A 21,806-nucleotide genomic window follows, 5' to 3' on the forward strand; every position below is an offset into this window, starting at 1 on the left:
GCTATTATGCAATGTAGCATGATTTTAGTCACTGACTAAATGTTATTTTTGGTCACGTGTCCAGATGCTGCGTGATGTTACGCGATTTTTAGTTACTCGAGTAGTTACGTGATGTAACATGATTCTAGTCTCTCGAATAGTTACGTGATGTTACATGATTCTAGTCATGTAACTAGTTATGTGATTTTTAGTCACGTGAGTGTTGTTGCACCTTTAATTTGGCCGCACTACGAGGTCACCAGTAGCAATCATGATGCAAGCGCAGCTCCCGTATAAACTCTGCAACCTTCGTCTGCAGCTAAATACACTGCAGTCTGGCACTGACACAAAGTTCTCTTCTGACTGCTGCATGTCGTGATGTGATCCTTCAGCGTCCGCCAGTAGCGAATGCTTTTGTGGTGCACTCGATCTGCCCACTGATCATAGCCATACGAGACGCTGTAACCAGAGCTGCCAGAAAGAGCTACCAAAGCTAACCAGAGCTACCAGAGCAACAAAAAAAGAGCTAACCAGAGCTACTAGAGCAGCAAAAAAAAAGTATCCAGTGAGATAGGAGCAGCGAGAGCACCCGTGCAAAGATAAACATTCAGTTATTATTTGTGACTCACAGCTCCTGCTCGCATTCCCGCGCACTAGCATCCCAACACATTTTCCACACACTTCAGAGCAGATTTCTTCGTGCTTTCGCGAACACGATCGCTGTTTTCTTGAACACTACGGTGAACTGTCATCAGCCACCGGTCAAGAACAAGAAAAAAAACTTGCTCAGAGCCCAATTAGATTCACAAGACAACAACAAAAACACAAAATTAGGCCACCCACAGCACAAGGAAGGCGGTAAAGAAAGCGACGCCAATGATTGCAACAGCAACGCCTCATATTAGGAGGTGTTGCCATCCTGTTAAGAGGCATTGATGATGGCGATGGAGGCGGTTGACTTCAGTTGCCCATAGTGGCCTGACTTCCAAAGTTTTCCTGCAAATGACTGGTATATAAGATGAGGGTCGACTTTTTACGGCTGTTTCTTGAAAATTCGACCTATATTCCGGCTACATGATGTTACGTGATTTTTACTCGCATAACAGACTCGCCCATCATAGCCATTGCATTCCACGCCGGACAAGCTGGTGCACATGCTGTGAGAGCGAGCGCGTGCCAGTTCATGATGATGATAATTTCTGTTCACACTACCCGGCGCAACGAAAAGCTTAGAGCTCTGCTCTTAATAGCAAGGAAAGGAAAGAAAAGAAGAGCCGCGTCAAGTGTTGTGGAAGCGAAGTAGAAGTTGAACCAGATGAAGCGAGCACATACTGGTTCATGACCATAATTCCTGTTCGCACTACCCTGAATAACGAAAGGCTTCAAGAACTCTGCTCTTTAAAAAGAAACACCGCTATCCCAAATTTACAGGTTATTCATTCCTGCTACCTTTCCAAGCCAAGCCATCTGTAAAAACCAAGCATCAAAAAAAGAAAAGGAAGTCAGTTTCTAACACTTACCTGCACAAGTGATGTTGGTGCTGCACTCAGCACAGGAATGGATGATGAGGAAACGGCGATCTTGTGCAATGCAGTGCCCAAAGAGACACCACCAGCTGCTGCAAGTGGAAAGACTATTCATAGGAACTGTGCAGAAAAAACATTGAAGGGAATTTCAAGATCCTCACGGCGAACTTTCAAGAGCTTGAAACAACATTTTGAGATTGCGGAAGAAAACACCATTTCTTACAACATGGAAGGAGTATCTTTTACTGCACATAAGCAAAAGCAAGCATACTTTTCACAATCTATAGCTCAATAAGAAAAGGTTTTCAAAGGCTCTTCCGTAGCTCATATTTTGCAGGTTTGTTTGTCAGCGAAAAAAAAAGATAAACAAGAAATATCCCAGTCACACTGCGATACTACTACTACTAATAATAATAACAATACCTGGGGTCTTACATGACAAAACCACAATATCAATATGAAGCATGCCATAGTAGCTGACGGCTGAGGAAATTTCGACCACCTCGTGTTCTTTAATGTGCACTGACATGGCAGAGTACATGGGCTTCTAGCATTTTGCCTCCATCGTAATGTGACCGGCATGGCCAGGATCGAACCAGCGACTTTTGGGTCAGCAGCTGAGCACCGTAAACACTGAGCCACCAAGGCAAAACGGCTATCAAGACAACACGATTAACAAAATGGCGCATTCATCAAATTTTGGCATGCACTTACACTCTGTTTCTTCATTCCTGTGCCGGCACAAAATTGTGCATTCATGGAATTTTGGTGTGCCCTTACACTCTCTCGAGAGTGTAAGTGCACAGCAAAATTCGATGAAAGCGCAATTTTGTACTGACACAGGAATGAAGAAGCACGTTTAATGGCTGAGGCCTGGCATATCGATAATAGTGGTAGCGCATGCGTGCCAACCATCAATTAACCTGCATAAAGAAGAAATGAAGTGTCTGAATAGTTATCTCTCACGTAAACCACCGCGCATGCCTGATTAATAGGTTCACCTATTGCATGGGCATGCGCAGATTAGTTTTCGTGACTTCTTTCTTTTCCGCTGTTGTGCAGCTTTTCAGTTGTTAGTCGGCGTTTGTGGTGTCTTGACTTTTCTCTTGTGTCTGTGTTTGCACGCCCTGTCTCTATAACATGAATGCTTACCATAGCTCAGCTGTCTGTTATTTTAAACTGCTGACACGTACAAATTAGAAGATGAGAGAACTTAAATGTTCACTTTTGCTGCAATAGCAATTATATGGACACTCTCGACAGGTTTTTGCCGTCACCATTATTTTCCGCATAAAGTCTAAATCGATAACATCACCTCGCACATCGTATGTTCTACCCACGAGTAAAAGCATGCGAGACTGGCGACGAATGCGGCTGAAGCAGAGGTGAAACGAGCCGGCCATCTCCGTCTCATGAGGGGCCCATGCAATAACATCCCCCTGCATGCGAGGCCTCCCCCGTCGATTGTTGCTCCTCAGACAGGGCGGAAAGGCCCAGCCCGATGAAAGACCGGTGCAGGAGCATGAAAGAAGACGGGAAGGGGGGGGGGGTGTTGTTACTTCAGCAGCAACTGTGAACTTTGGTCATAAGGGCGTGGCTGCTCAGCGTAGGCCTCTACCGTCGAGTTCATGTGAACTATCTCGTGTGAGGTACTTTGGTTCAAGGAAGTTGATGGTGACAGCGGGCTCGGTCGAAGGCAGCGATGCATTTTCTCGCTTCGCAACACGCTTCCGTCGCGATTTGCCGAACTTGTGCACGGCGCGAAATTTCCGATAACCGTTAGGCATGGCGCACGACGATAGACGACAACGGTCTCTTTCAAAATGGCGGCAGTTCGTTTTCACCGGAACCAGCCGCAAACAACCACGGACCAATGAGGAGACGCACTTTTGTCACGTGGGGGCTGTGGGCCAATGAGATAGCTAGGTTCCGTTTTCTTTTTTGTTTGATTGTTCAGTTGCAGCGTATCACTGAAAACTCGCGTTTGGCGGGAAAAAAAGAGCGAAGAATGCAGTTTCAAAGGAGGCCAAGATGGCTGTGCTCCGTGGCACGGTTGCAAATTGACGGCGGCGCGAAACTGGTCGTTTTATGGCGTTTACCGCGAGCGAAACTAGAAAGTTCGCGTAGTAAATGTGATCTTCAGGGAAAACTATACAGTTTACAGGCCTAGAATTTTACGAGAACGTGCAGGAAGATGTCCTGAATGCAACAACAACAAAATTGAAAAATCGTTTTTTTCGCAATTTTTTCGCTTTCAAGACCCGTGTTTCCCCTTAAGCGGCGTGCGAGTTATCACGTGCCGATACATGAACTCAAAACGTGTTATCATGAGCAATGCAAGCTGGAACACCGAATTCGTATTTATTCAACGATTACTTGTTCACAAGCCGCTATGGCATTTAAAGCCTTAGCGGCTCGTGATCGGGTTTAACCAAGCTGTGGAGAGGTGTTACAGTGTTCAGGTATACAGATGATTATTTGATTTTAATTGACAAGTCACGCGCTGTACAATGAAGTGAGCACATTCTAAACGTGTTTAAACAAAATGGGATGGGACTAGAATTCACTTGCGAGATGCCTTGTTCTGATAATTTGCAGTTTCTTGATACATGCTTTTAAGTTTCACTGCGGAGCATGTTTGAGGGCAGTATAGCCTGCGTTCAGCAAAATCGGTGTTTAATTTCGCGTCGGCGCATTCGAATATTGTTAAATGAGGAACTGTGATGTCATGATTACACACAGCATCGGAAAAAAACTTGCGCACATAAGATGAGCAGTAGTTTCCGGCTGCAGTGATCAAAGAGGCGGGATATCCTGCGTATCGCTGTATCGGTTTGCGAAAATCTGTTCACATGGCAAAGAAAGATTAACACGGGCCTCCTCCATCCGTAAATAATGAAGAAACTAGAAATATTGCAGTTATTCCACGTAAGTATAAGAAGTCGCATGGCCTGAAGAACGTAGGAAAGCGATGTGGGGATGAAGGTTGTGTTTGCCGCCCCAAATAAGCTTAGTCGCATTAAAGGGACACTAAAGAGAAACAATGAATTGGTTTAGATTGAGAAAGTGTGCTCGGAGAACTCTTGTGTAGTTTATTTCACCACCATAGGTTTATTATTAGAGGAGAAAACCAAGTTCAAAGTTTCATTTTTAAATTTCGCGCCGAACTTTGTAATTCGTGACGTAAAAGAGTTCAACGACCATTTAAAGTATTTTGGCGCCACTGGCTCGACAAAATTTCCACAAACTCCTTATGTCAAGTCTCTGGCCCCCTCAGAGGACAATGTACTTCGATTTAACCGATTAGGAACTACGTAGGCCCAAGCAGGCGCCGTCAAAACTATGTGACGTCACGGCAAATGGTGCGGGAATTCCAAGGTGGCGTTGCCACCTGTATTTTCTTTTTGCGCGTTTTCTCGCTTATTAAGCGTCTTCTCGCAGCAAGCGTGGTGTTTTTGGTATTGCGGAAGACTACTCTACTAATGTAAGAAAAATCGTTTTGCTCTTTAGTGTCCCTTTAAGGTCGCAGGGGTCTGCGGTGGGCAAAGAAAAATGCGGTAAGAGGCATGCCAATTGTTTTGCAGATTGTGTAGGAGTTAACCGTAAATTTCTCTTTCTTGTGTCCACATGTACATCGACCAGACTGGTCGATGTATTAATACGTGCCTCAGCAAGCATCGAAATTCATTGAATGGAGCTGTCTCATCTCGCATCGCTATGTCAGTCATGAAAATGTAATCCCATCTTGGAAAGTACAGTAATTTTGTACCATCAACCTAATCGGACAACGCGAGAAATTTCGGACGCATATCATGTCACAAATAATGCCACACTTTGTGTCAGTCAACATTCTGAGTCGTTACAATTTAATCGAGCTTTATTAATCGACTGTAAGCACGCGCCTTGGTTTGACTTTTCGTGCCTCTTTATCACACGTGCGACGCACTCCCATTTTTGTATATATGCTTTTTTTTTCACGCGTGCAATAAACTTTCAGTTGTGTGTGAGCGCTGGTTTGTGCATTTCCTTCTTTGTACTGCTCTTTTCTTTTTTCGCTCTAAGTTTTATTCCAACCTGTAGTTATAGCACCAATGAAGGTTAGTAGGCACTTATCGTTCGTTATATATAGGCTGCGAGCGACGCAATGAATGTATTTCATTTCCCCAAATGCCGACTACACCCCTTTCTAGTGTACTCTTTAAATATCAGAACCTCACACTGAACTCGTCGACAGAGTCGATGGACGTTGATTCCAAATGCATCCGTGAATCATAGACCGCTCCTGCACTTCATAGGCAACCAGGTTGTATTTTTTTTTTCATTTATGCTGTAAGGCGCACTGGCCCCCCCCCCCCAAAAAATAGTAAAAGGTGACGCTTCTGAGCCACTCAACTGGTCTAACAGTGGGACAGATGGAAATCGTCGAGAGGCCATCGCAGCTAAACACTGAAGTTCGTGATTGAATTGCGCAGTCACATGTTGCACCTTGCGAAATTCACTGTGTCTAAGAAGTCCTGGCACGACGCAAGCAAAAAACTACAGCGCGAGGCCCGTGTGCTCGTCGCGGCAGCTGCTGCGGCGTACACACATTTGCCATGAGCGCTTGCGCGCCCGTTGGTGGCGCTCGTGTGCTTGAAAAAGGTCTATTGAAGTTCAGCTATGCACCAACTAGCCCGACAGCAAACGCTTTTAAGTCAAAAGCTTTTGGAACAGGACGGGCCCTATGACATCTTCACCAAAAGCGCTGCTCGCAAATTCACTTTCTGAGTCATTCCTAGCAAGAATTATGCAATGTACAGACACCATCATACCACTCATTTTATTCCAGAGAAAAAAAATCTCTTGCACACTCCCACTAGATGAACCAAATGCTGTATATTATATTATAGGTCAATTATGCTGTTTTATAGACCTGAATGTCTTTCTTAAAACACATCACGCTGTGCAAGAAAACAATAAGCAGGTATCCGAGTATGTTTTGTGCACTGCCTGGAAGTGTTTAAGGCATGAGAATAGGCTGTTTAATTATTAACTCTATGCATATTTTGTGGTGAACAATGCATGTTCAATTATGAGAAAACAAGCAAGTCGAGCCCTATTTGCAGTGCTGCAGTTTACCTGCATTTTGTTGCTAGAGGGGACATAAATAAATGGAAGTTTCCAGTAAAGCTTGTTTCTTGTTTCTATGCTATTGAAAAAAAATTGAGTTAGTATGTTGCTTGCTCCAGGATTCAAACTTCTCAATGTTGGCCGAACTAATAAACTGTAACGCATATGAGGTAGCTCGAATAGTAGTCATGGTGACACCCGCGATACGCGGGAAAGCCGCATTTTTGTTAATGTAAAAAGTATTAACTGCTATGCGCCAAATTTTTAGCGCACCTCGTTTGGACTGTGCAGTAAACGTCTATTTTCTTTTTCTTTTCAAAACTAAAGTACGCGCCAAGAGACAACGTCAAGCCCACCGACGGTGCGGGCGACGCCGCTCCCGTCCACTTCTTTTTAGCAGAAACAGGAGCAGAACCATTTTCATGAACAGGATGATTATACCGTATTTACTCGCATAATTTGCGCACTTTTTTTTCGCGAATTTGGAGCTCCGAAAAGGGGGTGCGCAAATTACGCGGAGATTTCGCGAGCACATCTGAAATAACGCACAATATATAGTCCTAACACGCGCGATATAATACATTACAGAAGAAAATAAATTATAGCGCAAACGAAGGGTCTTTAACAGAATTAGCACGTACTTTAACCAGCCAGATTCGGTCATGCGCGGTCTAGTCAGAATCACTGGTTGAGAAGTCCGACTGAGAATCATCGCCGCGGCCGCTGTCACCGCTTTCCCAAAGCGCGTCGTCCTTGGTTCCGTCGAGTGCGTTGAGGCGTCTTCTTGAAGCTCTTCGCGACAATGCGGGGAGTAACGAGGTGCCACGGCACGGCGATACCGGTGGGCCTAAGCTCTCGCACATATTTGAAAAGGTATTCTTCAACGGCAGGAAACTTTCCATGCTTCGGTCTTCGGAACGGTCTCCTTCCCGGTCTTGTATTAAAAAGCGAACTCTTCTGCGGCACGGTTCCCGTTTCCTTAGGCAAATTCTATAACAGTGAGCTTGAATTTTGCCGAATAGTTATTGTAGCTCAGCGCAAGAGAACAGCGAAAACGCAACTGGCTGATCGCGAAACCTAAACTTCCGAAATCAACGAAGGCTGCGTCGCAGCGCGGACGCAGAGGAAGAGGGTCAGCGCGGGAAAATGTTGGCGCGACTGGCCCTCGCACGCCTCCGATGCAGAAAGTAGTCCGTGCCGTGTCGCGTGCATGCATTCTTACGGCGGGAGAACGCTCGAACAGTTCCGACAACCGGTGAAGTGAACAGATTAACGGTTGGTACGGTCTCGGCGGTTTCCAGAGAATAGAACGAAGTAATCGGAAGAAGGGACTTCGCACTTGCAGCCTGTCTTGTGTATGACTGCGCTCGCCTGCTCGGTGAGGGCCAACGTTACTAGAACAAACTCAGTTTCAAAGCTCCGTATCTCCGCCAGCGGAGGAGGGTGGTCCGAACGGCGGTCGCGAGAACTAGCGGCGCTGCAGTTCCGTCTTGCGCCACTATCGGCGCGTCGTCTGCTGCCACGGCTGCGGTCCGCCGCGCAGCCGCTCGCGGCAACTGCGCGGCAACTTTCTTATTGTACTAGTTAGATGGATACTTAGGTGGATATGCATAAGGTCGTCTGCATGCATTGGCCCGCGTGCGTTGTTTATTGATTGGCTAAGAATCGATGTTCGGTTTATATTGCCACGCCCACTTCTTGTTTTATTTTGATGTACAGTAATACCTCGTTAACTCGAACTCGCATATCTCGAAAAATCGGCTAAGTCGAAGTTTTCCGTGGTACCGAACAATTTCCCATAGGTGCAATGTATTTATTGCCCTTTATCTCGAAGTATTTCCGTGCCCACTTTCGGTTATCTCGAAATCTCGACTGATAATGGAACCGAAACTTCGCCGCCGAACCGTTTCACAAAATACTAGTGGCCAAATGTCATACGTTTCACAAGGTTCGCGCGAGGCTGCCACGTTTACGACGAAGTGGACACTGTTCCCGAAAGTAAAGTCGAAACCTAGCGGCATACCAACTTTGTCGAGCAACCCTGTGTCTTGTCATGTGACGCTATAGACGTGCACATAAGCAGGCCCTGCAAAATAGCTCGGGTCGTACACGTTTTGTTTACCGTCAGCATGCTCCATGACCGTCAGAGATGAGATTTCAGCATTTTATTTACGCAAGGCACGTCGCGCAGATTTTTTCGTCGGCCGTGCGATATGGTGAGGATAACGCCACCAAAGCAAAGCAAGTCACTGATGCTGCAAATAAAGGTAACCCTAATCAAAGAAACGGATTCGAGGCTCGAAGTTTCCGGACGTCAAAACGGCGCTGAATGTGTGGCATCGTGCGAGAGGAGCCCCTTCCAGTCGCATCGACAGATAAGGCCGATTCTCTGGACTTAGCGGTGGGCTAAACTGACCTAGCCTGCAACATCGGCTGGTTTGACCATTTTCTTAAGCCAGACAACGTGGCGTCACGCACAGTGATCGCGGCAGCGTCGACGCAGCTACTCGAGGGGTGACGACATCCGCCGAAACAAGAAACATGCTTCGCTTGATGCGAAATAAATTTGAGTGCAGCGGCGCGGATGATCGGCACATGCGATGTGTTAAGCAACTCGAGAAAGCTTTGCTAGGTGCAAGTGTTACTGAGAGGCAGACCAGCCTTAGTCGGTATCTCTGCACTAAATAAAAAGGCAGTGCCGAAAAACACAGCTGGTTAATAGCGCTGGTATGTCATTCTTTTTCTTCAAAACCTTTACAAAGAGCCAGTTTGGCGCTCCTGTTAAGAAACTGGTCAGTAGGGATAACGTTTCTAGATAGAACTGAACTTCTCAATGGAATTTGCCCAACTTTGCTTATCTCGAAAATCTGCTTATCTCGAAATTTTTTCTGGTTTTTACTACTTCGAGTTAACGAGGTATTACTGTATTCGGGTTTGACCAGCAAGGACGGTTATCAACGCTCGACGCTGTCCGCGAAACAGTGTTCGAGAAGCTTCGCGATTGTAATAGATCGTTTTGGTAAGATTGCGCGCTGCACGCGAATGTTCCAGCTTTGCCGAGAGATAACGCCGCCACCAGCGATACTGCTGGAAAGTTCGATAGCGCCTGTATAAAAGCCGACGCGCTTGACCGCTTGTCAGTTGATCGACGGTCGACGCTCTGTTCGCCGCTATCAGTGTATTGCTGTAGTTTGACTTGCAGTTTCCCGGCCACAAGTTCGGCCAAATAAAGAGTTTCATCTCGGACCTGCTGACTGCTGCCTTCGTCGACGTCACGACCCTGTGACAATATTTGAGCTGTCTACATTGCGCTTAACTTCCAAGCATAGGAGTTTCTAAGCGAATGAGGGTTTTCAGAGTAATTTTTATAACTACCACCACAATTTTAGCCGCTGCCGTCTTATCTAGACCAGGAACAACCCAACACGTTTGTAAAAGCCTTTATAGTGCACAAAGAAGCGTACTTACTCGAGATACAAAAAGGTTCTAGAAAAACAGTACTCATATGTTTCTACAATTTATTGAAAAAAACTTTCTCGAAAAGCATCACCAATGCTTTGGAATGTTTACAAGACACGTTTTCGCGACTGTTGAAGGAATACTGACCCAAAATCGGAAAATTTTGCGAGAACTCGGCAAATGAAATCGCTGTGTGCAATTACATCGAATAGATGTCGTCTCTGAGCAATTTTTTCAGCGGATAGTTGCATTTTCGGTGTCTCATCTTTCTACGTCGCATCCTTCTACGGTGCCTTAAACAATTCGAACAGATCGGCCGTGATGTGGGCATCGAGCAGTTATTCGCGCGTACTCTGTCGCTAGAAGAGTCGTCAGTATTCAACTTCGCCCTCAAGAGCTCGGAATATCAGCATCAACTTTGGGCTGTCCAGAGAGCTTGCGATGCGGCGGTTAGGCTAGGTCTACCTGTCCCCACGTGGGAGAGGCCCGCGGTGTCACCCTAAGTGGTGGCACTTCTCCGGATCTTTAAATAAAGTTCTCCGTACCGTACCGTACCGAGCAGATGTTACATGCCCGCAGCACTTTACACTGTACGACAGCCGTTTGCGTTTCGTGCTGTAGCCGTTCACTTCGCAGTTAAACTGCTCGTCAACTACAATTATCTTTTACACAATAAGTCTCCGTTCCCGAAGCAAAGTGTGGGATTGGGCTAGTTGGTATTCCATTATTAAACTGCTCAGCGCAAAAAAATTTGACACGGTACACATAGAAATGACGAGGACCAGCGCTGGTCCTCGTCTTTTCTATGTGTACCGTGTCAAATTTTTCCGCTGAGCAGCCCGCTCCCGAGCCGGCGAGTGTAAAATATTCCGCACATTTTGTTCAATACCTCGTCGTAAAACCTCTCAAAAATCCACTGCTTCGAAGGCATAGCGACAGCTGACAACTAATCGAATGTCAGTGTGATGCAACTCTCAGTCTCGGTAGCGTATATAGGTAATCGCCTGCCTTTCGTTTTGCTGTTCTATTTCTGGCGGCTCCTCCAAATTGGGCACTGGGCTTTCGCGGGACGCCGTGCGTTTTGGGGGGGATTTGCGCCTAAATCCCGAACATTTTGGCTTTGAAATGTGGTGTGGAAGTATTGGGGACAAGCGCGGCACGGCACCTGGTGCGAGTTCCCATTTTCCACGTGGGATCAAAACTTCTTGTCCCGCGACGACACGACGATAGTGCTTTACAATGCCGTCACTCTCAAAATGAACGTCACAGACCTTGCATTTCGCAGTAAGCTTTCTATCTTTGCGATGCAAAGCTAGAATGGCGTAGAGTCTTTTGCAGGTCCGAAGAAGTGTCGTGAAGCGGAGTCGTCGTTGCGGTAGCCGCTCTTGCAGCCCGGCGCAAAGCAAGTCGGCATACCGCACTGTGAATCTGTTCGCCCTCGTTACGCTTCGTACATCATGCACGTGTCTTCGTACAAGACGCTAAGCCTGGTCAAGAACAGTCGCAAAAATGACGAGGTAACAAAGCGCAGACGACGCTGTAACCCACGTGCGCTCGTACATCGGCGGCGCCGATCACAACAAGCGCCAGCCGCGGGAGCTAGACGTGACTGCAGCGCCACTAGTTCTCACGACCGCCACGCGGACCGCCTCTCCGGCGGAGCTTTTAAACTGAGTTTGTTCTAGTAACGTTGGTGAGGGCCGCGGGGCGCGGCGGCGCGGCCGTCCAAAGTTCGCCCCGTGCGCGCGCGCCGGCGAGCTGGCTCGAGAGGGGCGGGGAGCGCAAAATATGCGAGTAAATATTTTTTTTAGCAAAGCTGGCTAAATATTAGGGGTGCGCAAATTATGCGAGGGCGCAAATTATGCGGGTAAATACGGTATTCCATTTGGGCACTAACAGCAATGCCGTGAACAGGCGTCAACAAGGCGATCGCACAAGCGCTGGCGATCTCGCAAACATCGTTGACTGTGTCCTGATGAAAAGACGTGAACTTTCATTCACGGGAGCAGTGCACATGCCAATGTTGATCACTTGTGCATACCGTGGTTGTTACTTTGGTCACTGCGATGTCAATTACTTCTTAAATAGTCAAAACAGTGGTCGGTGAAGTACAATGAATATTTTAACACGCTCTTTATATCTTCGAAAACGTACCAACTCACTTTGATTGATGACGTGCCGTTCTATGCTGTACTTGGACAGTTTTCTTAAACCAAAAGATCAAGCAACACTGTGCCTCAGCCAAAAGTGAGCGTCAGCAGGCGTCGACGTGTACCAGTGCAATGCACCCTTATCCTCCACCGATGCAACACGACGCTTTTGAAGCGTAGGCGTGTGCATGCGCGTGCATATGCGTGCCAGTGGTTGGGCCCTTAGCTGCTAGCCTCACTTCATGTAGCATCACAATTTCTTGCTATTGCATTCATTGCTTCGTTCTTACGGTGAAACTGATAACTGATTTCTTTTGCGCTTTCACCAACGTGACGGAGAACACGCCAGCTGATGATGATGATAGGAGCTCGCTTGGGCATGCCACTTTGCGGATGACGGCGGCACATGAAGGTAGTGTAGCGAAGCCTTGGAACTCTGTAATGGGTCGTCCTCTTCGGCTCCTTTCTGAAAAAACGCCGCTCGTGCTGAAAGTCCGTGCTTCGCCTTGACTGTCCCCATTGCACATTGCCACCGAGTGCCGTCCAATAAACGCCTTTAGAAATTGTTGGAGGTGCTGTGCCCTCAAAACAACTTCGATCCCGCTTCGATGCCCCTGGAACTTCGGTCCCGAACACTGCCATCTGCTATGCCCCAAGATGCCGCCCAGCAAACGCCTAAGACCGTTTGGGAGCAGTTTCAGTTCAATAATGCGTTTAGGAGTAAGATGGCCAGCACTTCCACCCTTGGCTACTGCAAAGAGGCCATATATTACGATTTTGTGGTTTTTCTTAATCTCATTAGCTGGTGCTGCAAGTACAATAAAGGAAACAGACCTTTCAGCGGCACTGTATCACATTTTTTTTTGTACTACAAAACTGCAAATGAAACATGAAAGCTATAATCAGGAATATTTCTTGTTGGCACATTGACGGGAATTGCACACTGGTTTGTGTGGTTTAGGTTTATTCCCTCAGGGTAACATTGTGCAATGCTGGGCTGGCACTGGCCTCAGTGCTTCTCACGTGGTTGGCCGCTCTCTGTGGCGGTGTTCGTGTGATGATGCTGAGAGATTAAACGCCAAAAAACACTGGCAAAAACGCTGCTTGTGGTCCGACGTTTACTGTTTTTACGCTCGGGGGCTCAGCGTCTATGTTGATTCCATGTCGTCCATGTCGTGTCGCGTTCGCCGTCGATACTCTTGAGAAGATCATACGGTTGTCATCGCTCAGTATCCACCTGACGAGCCACTTGTCTCCATCGCCTGTTTCCCGGTCGTTGTCAAGATTGTCACCCAGGCTGAGGGATTGCGCCTAGCTGTATCTTCGGCCCCTGCTTCTAAGTGATGCCCGACCGAACAGACGACGTGGCACCCCAGGGCTGCCAAGATGGTGACGAGTCGCTGGTGCACTGGAAACCACTGTGATGAGGCCGCTGCAAGTCCAGGGAGCCTCGCTTGGTTGCTACGAAGGTCTAAAGCGACCCCCCAGGCCTCTTGTGCTGCTGCCTCCAGATCCGGGCGCCTGCTGCTCTCGTCGCCAGTGTGATGCTGGCTCCTTTGACTTTTTCCGACTGGTGCTCTAGAGAACAATGTCCATTCTCTCTGCTTTCGTTTTTCACCATGGCTTGAATCGCATGCTACGAGCCCTCGTCCGACCAATCACACATGCGGCAGAGGTGCACACCATCGAAGAATCTTCCGTGCCTCGCATGCCATCACGTGCCGTTGAAACTTTTCATCGTTCGGCACGTCCCTCATGCCCCTTACTCATGACAACATCCTTGGGGTGTTTCCAACTTTATCAGGTTGCGAAGTAGCACATACGTATGAGGTCTGCAGCTGCTGAAAAAAAATTACCTTTTCATTGCTAGAACGTCATGTGCTTTGAAGAACTCTTGGACATGCTCCACGAAGGCAGGCCAGGTGTCCCCTTCCTCCTTGAAAGCTTCCATTCTTCAGACGGTAGGCATGGTTGTTCAAGCAGTTCTATGCATCCTCATTGCCAGTTTGTCACATATGTGGCCTCCGAAAGAAGTGGAGTCGAGACCCTAGCTTAACAGTGAACACACAACAACCTACTTATTCCATGAATCCAAAATTCCCCTAGTCCATATCTCCTGACACCACGTCTGCCTGCAGCAGTAGGTGGTGCTACTGCTGGTGCAGCCCTGCACTAACAATTTTTACAGTCACGCAAGAAGCCCATGTCTTCGTTTCAAAAACAGGAATGCTGGGGACACACTTCAAGGTCAGCAGGTCTTAAACATCAAAGTTCATGAAGAGGGCTGCCTTGACAATGACTAGTGAGGATGTGCAGTCAGTCCAGCGATTACATAAATAAACTTCCGTTTTCGAATGCACACGTGCATTTTTTTTTGTTGTGTGTGTGATTTTGGGGTTCACCCTACATTCAAGATTATGTACAAATGTGTAAATGTGGTAATTAATATTTCAAGATATCAGTGCTAAGGAAGGTCTACTGAACAATAACACCCACCTGAAAGGGCCTTAGCCTGAGCATTTGCTGCTTCTTCTTCCTGAGTGAGGTCAATGATCTTCACACCTGGTGCAGATGATGTGCTGCTGCTGGCGGAAGATACCACAGCAACCGCTCGTACAGGTGGGCCAGTGGAAGAAGCAGTCGTTGAGACTTTCATCTGAAACACAACATGAGTAGCAGCTGCTGTATATTTAGACTGTGCAGTACATAACTCAACTTGCACGGGACCTGGCAACTCTTTTTTCCTATATAGTCTCACTGGCGTACATTTTCTTCAGTTTCTTGGTGTAAAAATTCCAAACGTAAAAAAAAAAAAAGAAAAAGACAGCAACCAGACTTCTGACAAAACTTCTTGCAAAATGTTCAAAACTTTGGGCATCCAGAAAAACAAAACTCGGGACAGCATTTTTACTGAAGGGGCGCTGCAACACTTTTCCAAGTAATCATTTAATGGCTTCATTAAAAAAGCTTATTGCCTCGCGAATCGACTGCCGCAAAATTCTTTAGAATCTGTCAAGTACGAGCAGAGTTAGAGAAGTTTGCCACACACTTCAAGCACTTTCTCTCTTTTCATACCAGCGAGCGTGCTGAAAGCTATGAAGGGAGGGGGATGGCAAGGGGGCAAGAAGTTGTCTCTTCGTCAGCGCACGTCATGACCTTGAGCACTTTTCATCTTTTTCTTCGAACGCGTGGCTTACTTTCAATGTGATCCCAAGAGCGCGCGTGGACACGTGGCGGCCACAGTAACTATGCAGCGCGCCATGCTGAAATCAGCCAACGGCCGTGGACTTGAGTATATGGCAGAGTGATTTGGGTCTATGGCATCATTTGTACAGAGGAGAATGAGCGATTTCTAGCGGACTTTGAGAATCAACTGTAAATTCCAGGCCGCGTGCTGCGCTATAACGTTTGGCACGCGTGTTCTCCAGAGCCTTGACTACCGTAAAAAACGGAATATACCATATTTACTCGATTCTACCGCGCCCTCGATTGTAACGCGCACCCGTTTTCCGCGACCAAAAAAAAGTAAAACATCGATTGTAACTGGTTAGAAAATCGTTGGCGCAAAACAAGAACGAGGACGAAGTACAGTTGAAACCCGCAATAACGAAATCGGCGGGGAAAGCACAAAATTTCGCTCTTGCGGGAATTTCGTTGGCGCGAGAATGCGACAGAAAAGACATGGAATTTACAAAAAACACATTTTATTTCTAAAAGTCAGTAAGTTTGCTTTGGCGGGCCTTACCATGCAGCAATTTCATGCCTCTCGGTCGGGAATCACGTTTGCCACGGCACAATGTTCGCCCCATGCACTGGTCAGCGACGGCGGCACTGCGCTGTCACCAGTACCGTCATCAAGTGCGCCTACAGGCAAACCTCCTTCCGGCTCCGCTGGATCAGCGCAGAATCGTGGACAACAAGCTGCACGCAATGCCGAATTCTTCGGCGATGTCCATTTTTTTCCTGCCTTTTTCCACCTCACTGATGATTGCAGCCTTATCTTCCAGCGTGATGAACTTCCGCTTTTTCGTTGGAGGAAGTGAAATTGGACGAAGCAGTCGCAACAAAAAGTTCACGTTGCAACAAGCGGCCAAGCGAACGCTCCACAGATGGCTCTACACACACGACTATGTGCGCGCAAAGCCGACAAAGCCAAGCACAGAGCCATGTCAACGAACGAAACTCCATGAGGAATGTGGATTTGGCTACGTAGCCCGCGATAACGAGCAGGTGTTTCGGCAAGCCATTATCATCACCATTGTCGTCAGCTTTATGTTTTTTTTTTTGTAAACAATGATGGTGGCTGCTTCTCAAGTGTGCTGTGGCGATAGTGTTGCACAATTTAAGTGTAGCATGAATGCACTTCAGCAGTTTTCGAATGTAGTTAATGTTGCGAGAGTAGATTATTTGCACACTCGCGTTTCAAAAATTTCGTTAATGAGGGTCTGCGGTATGAATATCTTTCGTAGTCGCGAGTTACGAAATGCATTGACTCCTATGGGTGTTCGCCGATGCTCCGAAAATATTTCGTTGCGGTGAGAATTTCGTTCTCTCGGGATTTCGTTATCGCGGGTTTCGACTGTAGTAACACGGACAAGGGCTTGTCCGTGTTACTACTTCGTCCTCGTTCTTGTTTTGCGCCAATGATTTTCAACCGTCTATGCACCAACTAGCCCGACAGCATACGTTATTGATCGATTGTAACGCGCGCCCATTTTTCATGAGAGAAAAGAACAAAAAAAAAAAGTCCGTAGGAATCAACCTTCGCACATTCCGAAGAACAAGTATTTGGGTTTTAAAGAAGATGTTTCATATATATATTAAAGATCTTTCATATATTTCACGCGGCAGGTTTTCCTTGTGTCTGTGCAAAACTTTGGCTTTCTTCAGCAACAGAGAGTACCCATAGTCTGCGCAATGGATAGCTAAATTCCTACTGTGCTTGTTCCTGACGTTGTTTTCGTGCTCTCATAGACGGTCACTGAGACATCATCCTGACTGGCCAATGTACGATCTGCCACACGTTGTGGGAATTTCATACACAATCCTTTTTTGCACTGCACAAAGGGGGAGCACAATTCTTCTTGCAGGATTTGTAGTTGGTGGGACTCCCATTGACAAGTTTGCACAAGGATGAAAGTTTTTTCAGGGCACAAAACATCACACACATTCCTGCTCTCCCGGCAGCTTTTTTTACTCGATGTGAAACAGCATGAACATAGGGGATGACAATTACTTTCAATCTGTCGAGTTCAGGCCATTCCTTTTCCTCGAAGCATCTGATGTCTCGGACCAAGACTTCTATGAAGGTTGAGAGGAGGGGTTCTGGGAATCCACCATCTTTGAGGCGCTTTAATTGGCAATCGAAGCTGCGATTGATTCTGAGTAGTCAGCTGCAGGAGAGGGCATTCTTCATTGCTCCGAGTGCAACAGCGCGCTTGACTGTTCTTAAATGTGCCGATGAGAAGGTCAGAAGTTGCTTCTTGGACCAAGGAGCAAACGCTCAGCAGATAGGTTTGCATTCAAGGTGGAGGTCTAAATCTAAGAAGCGGATGTGTCCATCTACAGAAAGTTCTTTGGTGAAGGCTAGGCCATGAAGCGTCATCTGGAAGGCACTAAAAATTCGTTCCACTTGTGCAGGGGCATCTTTTAGCTTAGTAGGGGATAGCACAAGGAAATCGTTTCACGGCCTAGCTTTCACCAAATAACTTCCTGTAGATCGACACATAGGAGACTTTTACACTATCTTTTTGGAAAACAATCTCTACCTATATTCCAGTTTTTACAGTACAAGATGCTTCATGTACAAGTTCTGCATAGTAAACAACTGCACTGCAATAGAAGATCTCACTATAAATGCAAGGGGCAAGTGTGTACTCGTGTGAGGCCAGAAGGGAGTGCGACATGTCATGGATAAATTCCTTTATTATGGTAATTAAAGTGTTCCCTGACTATTCTGTGTGCTCAGAAGTTCTTTAAAGATCGCTACATGCCACCTCAATGCCAAATGGCATTGAGTTTGAATGTGCGGAAGCTGTCGAAAAAAATATTCAGGAACTTAAGGCTCTAGGGGTGACGCGAGGATCAAATAGCGAAAATAGCCAAAAAAAAATCAATTTTTGGAAAACACTCATTTTGGCATCTGTGGTCTCTCATTTACGCAGTATCTAAACGATTACACTGAAAATGCACTCTAAGTGCCTGAAAAAAAAGTAATTTTGTAAATGAGGTCGGTGAGAAAGAAGCCCAAAATCGCGCTAAAATGGCGCAATTGATGGCATCGTATCTCATTTTTCCTGCCACCGAGTGCCGCCATCTTGGCGTTGTTTCAAAGCTCATAGTTCTGCCTTTCTGTTCCCACCCTTCTCACTTACAATCACTGCATAGAAAAAGCGCAAACAAAAAAATCGGACGGCGTTCTCACGAACCTTGCAATGTACGCAGCGCTCCTATTGGCAAAGCGTGCGAGACCATTGAGGGGCGCTTTTCTATTGGTTGTTGCCATGGCAATGGCTGCTGTGTTTACGAGCGGAGTGCTCGCTGCTTGATCACTCCGCGACCGTAAGTACGTGAATCGCCGCTGTTCGAAAGGTGACACGTGCACAGGAGGCAAAGTGCAAGTCTCTTTAGTTTCGTACGGAGGAAAACAGGGGACGGCATCGCATGGATCAGGCGAGCCAGTGATTAGATTGGGGCGTACCGACTGGGTTGTTGGCACATTGTGTCATCCCTTGCCGAGACGGTAATAAAGCAACAGCGATGTAAACCATAATGCTTTATCATCAAATTGCTTACTACTTATCAGATGACGTGCGAGTGCCATTTTAACGGCTTTACTTTGGAGACGATCTGCCGACGCTTGCTCTCGCGCCGTTCCACTGAGACCCGAGCTTTGTGCGCGTGCGTTCCTGGTCCAGTTTCGATAAAACAGCAGTCTAATATCCCCACTAGCGGAAGAGCGTTCTCATTCCACTTAGAAAAGTTAAGAATGTGAGAAAATGCGTCTGCGGTATACTTCGGTGCGATTTCAGCATCAGCTTTGGAGTGCCGAGAAGGCGTCGGCTCTGCAGCACAGGTGCGGTTTATCGTACAAGAAAATGAATCTTTATTAGTTGACAGGGGTGATCGCAAAGCTTCATCAAACTAATACACCACTATTTAGGCCAACGACACGTTCTGCGGCCGCAAAAGTAGCGATAGAGCGCAAAATACCCAATGTTTACATGCAGCCTGGTGCACTTGCGTTCCAGGGGGCTGGACAAAAGTGTCTGCGGTAAATGATAGAAGGTAATAAGCTTCCTAAATCAGGCCGAGTTAAGAAGTAGAGGCCCAAAAGATTGCATCCTGGCAAGGACACCAATTATTACTGTCCTGGCACACTTTAGCATAGGGTCAATTGCAACCAAAACTTTGTTGTCCAATTTCTCAAAAGAGGGTTTTGTGCCTGTCACTTCGCTTTTGGAAAGCACAGCACAACTATTGCTAGACCAATTTTTATGCTGTTTGTCATACAACAACTCCAAAGTGCCAAAAACAAGGACAGATGAAAAAGAGTGGACACAATGAGCGTTCTGAGCAGTATTTTCTTGGGTAGCATCGACCGGGCCTTACATAAGCAACTGTGTGGCCTTGCCACTAAGATTGTGCACTATGTAGGTGATTACCTGGTGTTTGTAAATAGCGACAACTTCAACTGGAGTGTTGTGAATGTTCTGAACATATTTAGGGAGCAAGGACTAGGATTGAACTTTACCTTTGAAATGCCACAAGATAACATGATCCCGTACCTAGATGTGCAAATTTCTTTCCATGACTCCCACATATGCTGGATATATCTTCCCTGGTCCGTTGAAAGTCTGCTTAATTTTAATTCCTCGCATTCTAAACTCGTGAAAAATGGCATTGCTCTGTCTTGTATTCGCTCCACTGTTAACAGGTCCTGCGAGCACCTCATGCGACAGAGTGTTCAGAACCAGTTGCGAAGCAGTTGCGAACACAAGTTGCGAAGCGCAGGGTATCCAAATTCAGTGATTGCCTCCGCTGCCCAGAAGGCTCTAAGGTTGGCCAAGGTGGAAGGCAAAAGCAAGCAGGCGAACGAGTCGCTCAAAAAACGGCCCTTTGTGATTATTCCGTATTTTCCTGGATTTTCGCACCAGAAAGTGGCCGCCCGACACGACATTGACGTCGTTTTTTCGGCAAAGAACAAAGTGCTGTACACTCAAACCTCAATATAAGGAACACGGATATAGCGAATTATCGGTTATAACGAAGTAAACGAAGAATAGTCTTGTCATAGATACAGTGGTACAAATAAACATTTATAACGAATTTCCCGATATAACGAAGTTATTTTCGTGACAGATGTGACTTTGTTATAATGAGGTTTGAGAGTATGTCCTGCTTTGCAGAAGCACCTTGGGCACTAAGGAGTGTGCAAAAAGCACTCGATGGGGCTGTGTACCACATTCCTTTATTAAACTTAGCGCAAAGTAACACGGACGAAGTGAAGTGGTAACATACTCTGCGCTGTGTATGTTACCACTTCCCTTTGTCCGTGTTATTTTGCGCTAAGTTTAATAATGGAATATTACCAACTCGCCCAGCAAAACGTCCTTCTGAAGTTCATCACATTCCTTTCGCATGTGGACGGTGTTATATTGGACAGTCGGGCCGGTGCCTGAATGTAAGGCTTAGAGAGCACTACAGCTCACTTAAAGGCAAGACCTATTCGCACCTTGCACTGCACTGCCGTGACTGCAGATGTGAACCTGGTTTCTCCGACACTTCTGTCATTTTCACACACGAGAATAAATTAACAAGGGAGATTGTCGAAGCCTTTATGATAAATGAGAAAGGTGACACGTGTGTCAGCCAGCAGTTCAAAGTAATCAATAAACTTCTTTTGTAATTTAGCAAGGTGCATGTTTGGGCTAGTTGGTACTATGTCAGCAAAGGAACTATGTTTTTTGGGCATATTGCAAGATAGTGGTATGTGATTTATTAACTTTTATTTTGTTCTATGTAACTGGTGGTGTGCCTTTAGAGAGATAAATCTTATCACTTAGGAGTGAATGTGGTTACGTGGATGTGAAGCTGCGCAGGCGTGGTGTTACCCTATATATTCATGTGTTTTCTTCAATAAAATTCAGTTGGAAGTTAGCGCTTGTGTGTGTCGCATTCTCCTGTCTTTCGTCCCTGAAGTTCGCGCTATTTAGATGTTCTTTTGTAAGTCTGCACATCTCTCAAGACTGCAATTTTGCATAAATGATGGAAGTGTGCGAAGGAATGTACCCAGCAAATTTCACTGAGATCCGTAGACCTAAACAAATCACCAAAGTTTGCCTTTGAGCAGTAAATGTCATTTCTTGCACTCATGTGGCACGGGCATTATTGGAGCCAGGGCCACAACTTTGTATTTACAAGAAATGAGATGTTCAATTCAATAAAATAAACAGCACTTACTGCAGGCGACTGAGAAGCAGTCATGTTGGCAGTGTTGGCGATGAGCTGCATCGGCACTGGCACAGGGGAAGACACTGGGGTCGATGAGGATGGAGCACTCTGCAACTGCAAAGGTAAGCAG

The 21,806-nt window shown here is 46.4% G+C and overlaps 1 protein-coding gene across 1 annotated transcript in view; it reads right to left on the reverse strand.

Annotated features, from left to right (window-relative positions):
* Positions 1-21,806, reverse strand: part of LOC119399228 (uncharacterized) — a 249,351-nt gene that overhangs the window by 125,078 nt on the left and 102,467 nt on the right. The window contains 3 exon segments of the mRNA XM_049417583.1: positions 1,500-1,597; positions 14,720-14,879; positions 21,686-21,790. Coding sequence (XP_049273540.1) covers positions 1,500-1,597; positions 14,720-14,879; positions 21,686-21,790 — 363 coding nt within the window.

The sequence above is a fragment of the Rhipicephalus sanguineus genome, chromosome 7 (genome assembly GCF_013339695.2).
Source record: "Rhipicephalus sanguineus isolate Rsan-2018 chromosome 7, BIME_Rsan_1.4, whole genome shotgun sequence".
NCBI classification, from domain to species: Eukaryota; Metazoa; Arthropoda; class Arachnida; order Ixodida; family Ixodidae; genus Rhipicephalus; species Rhipicephalus sanguineus.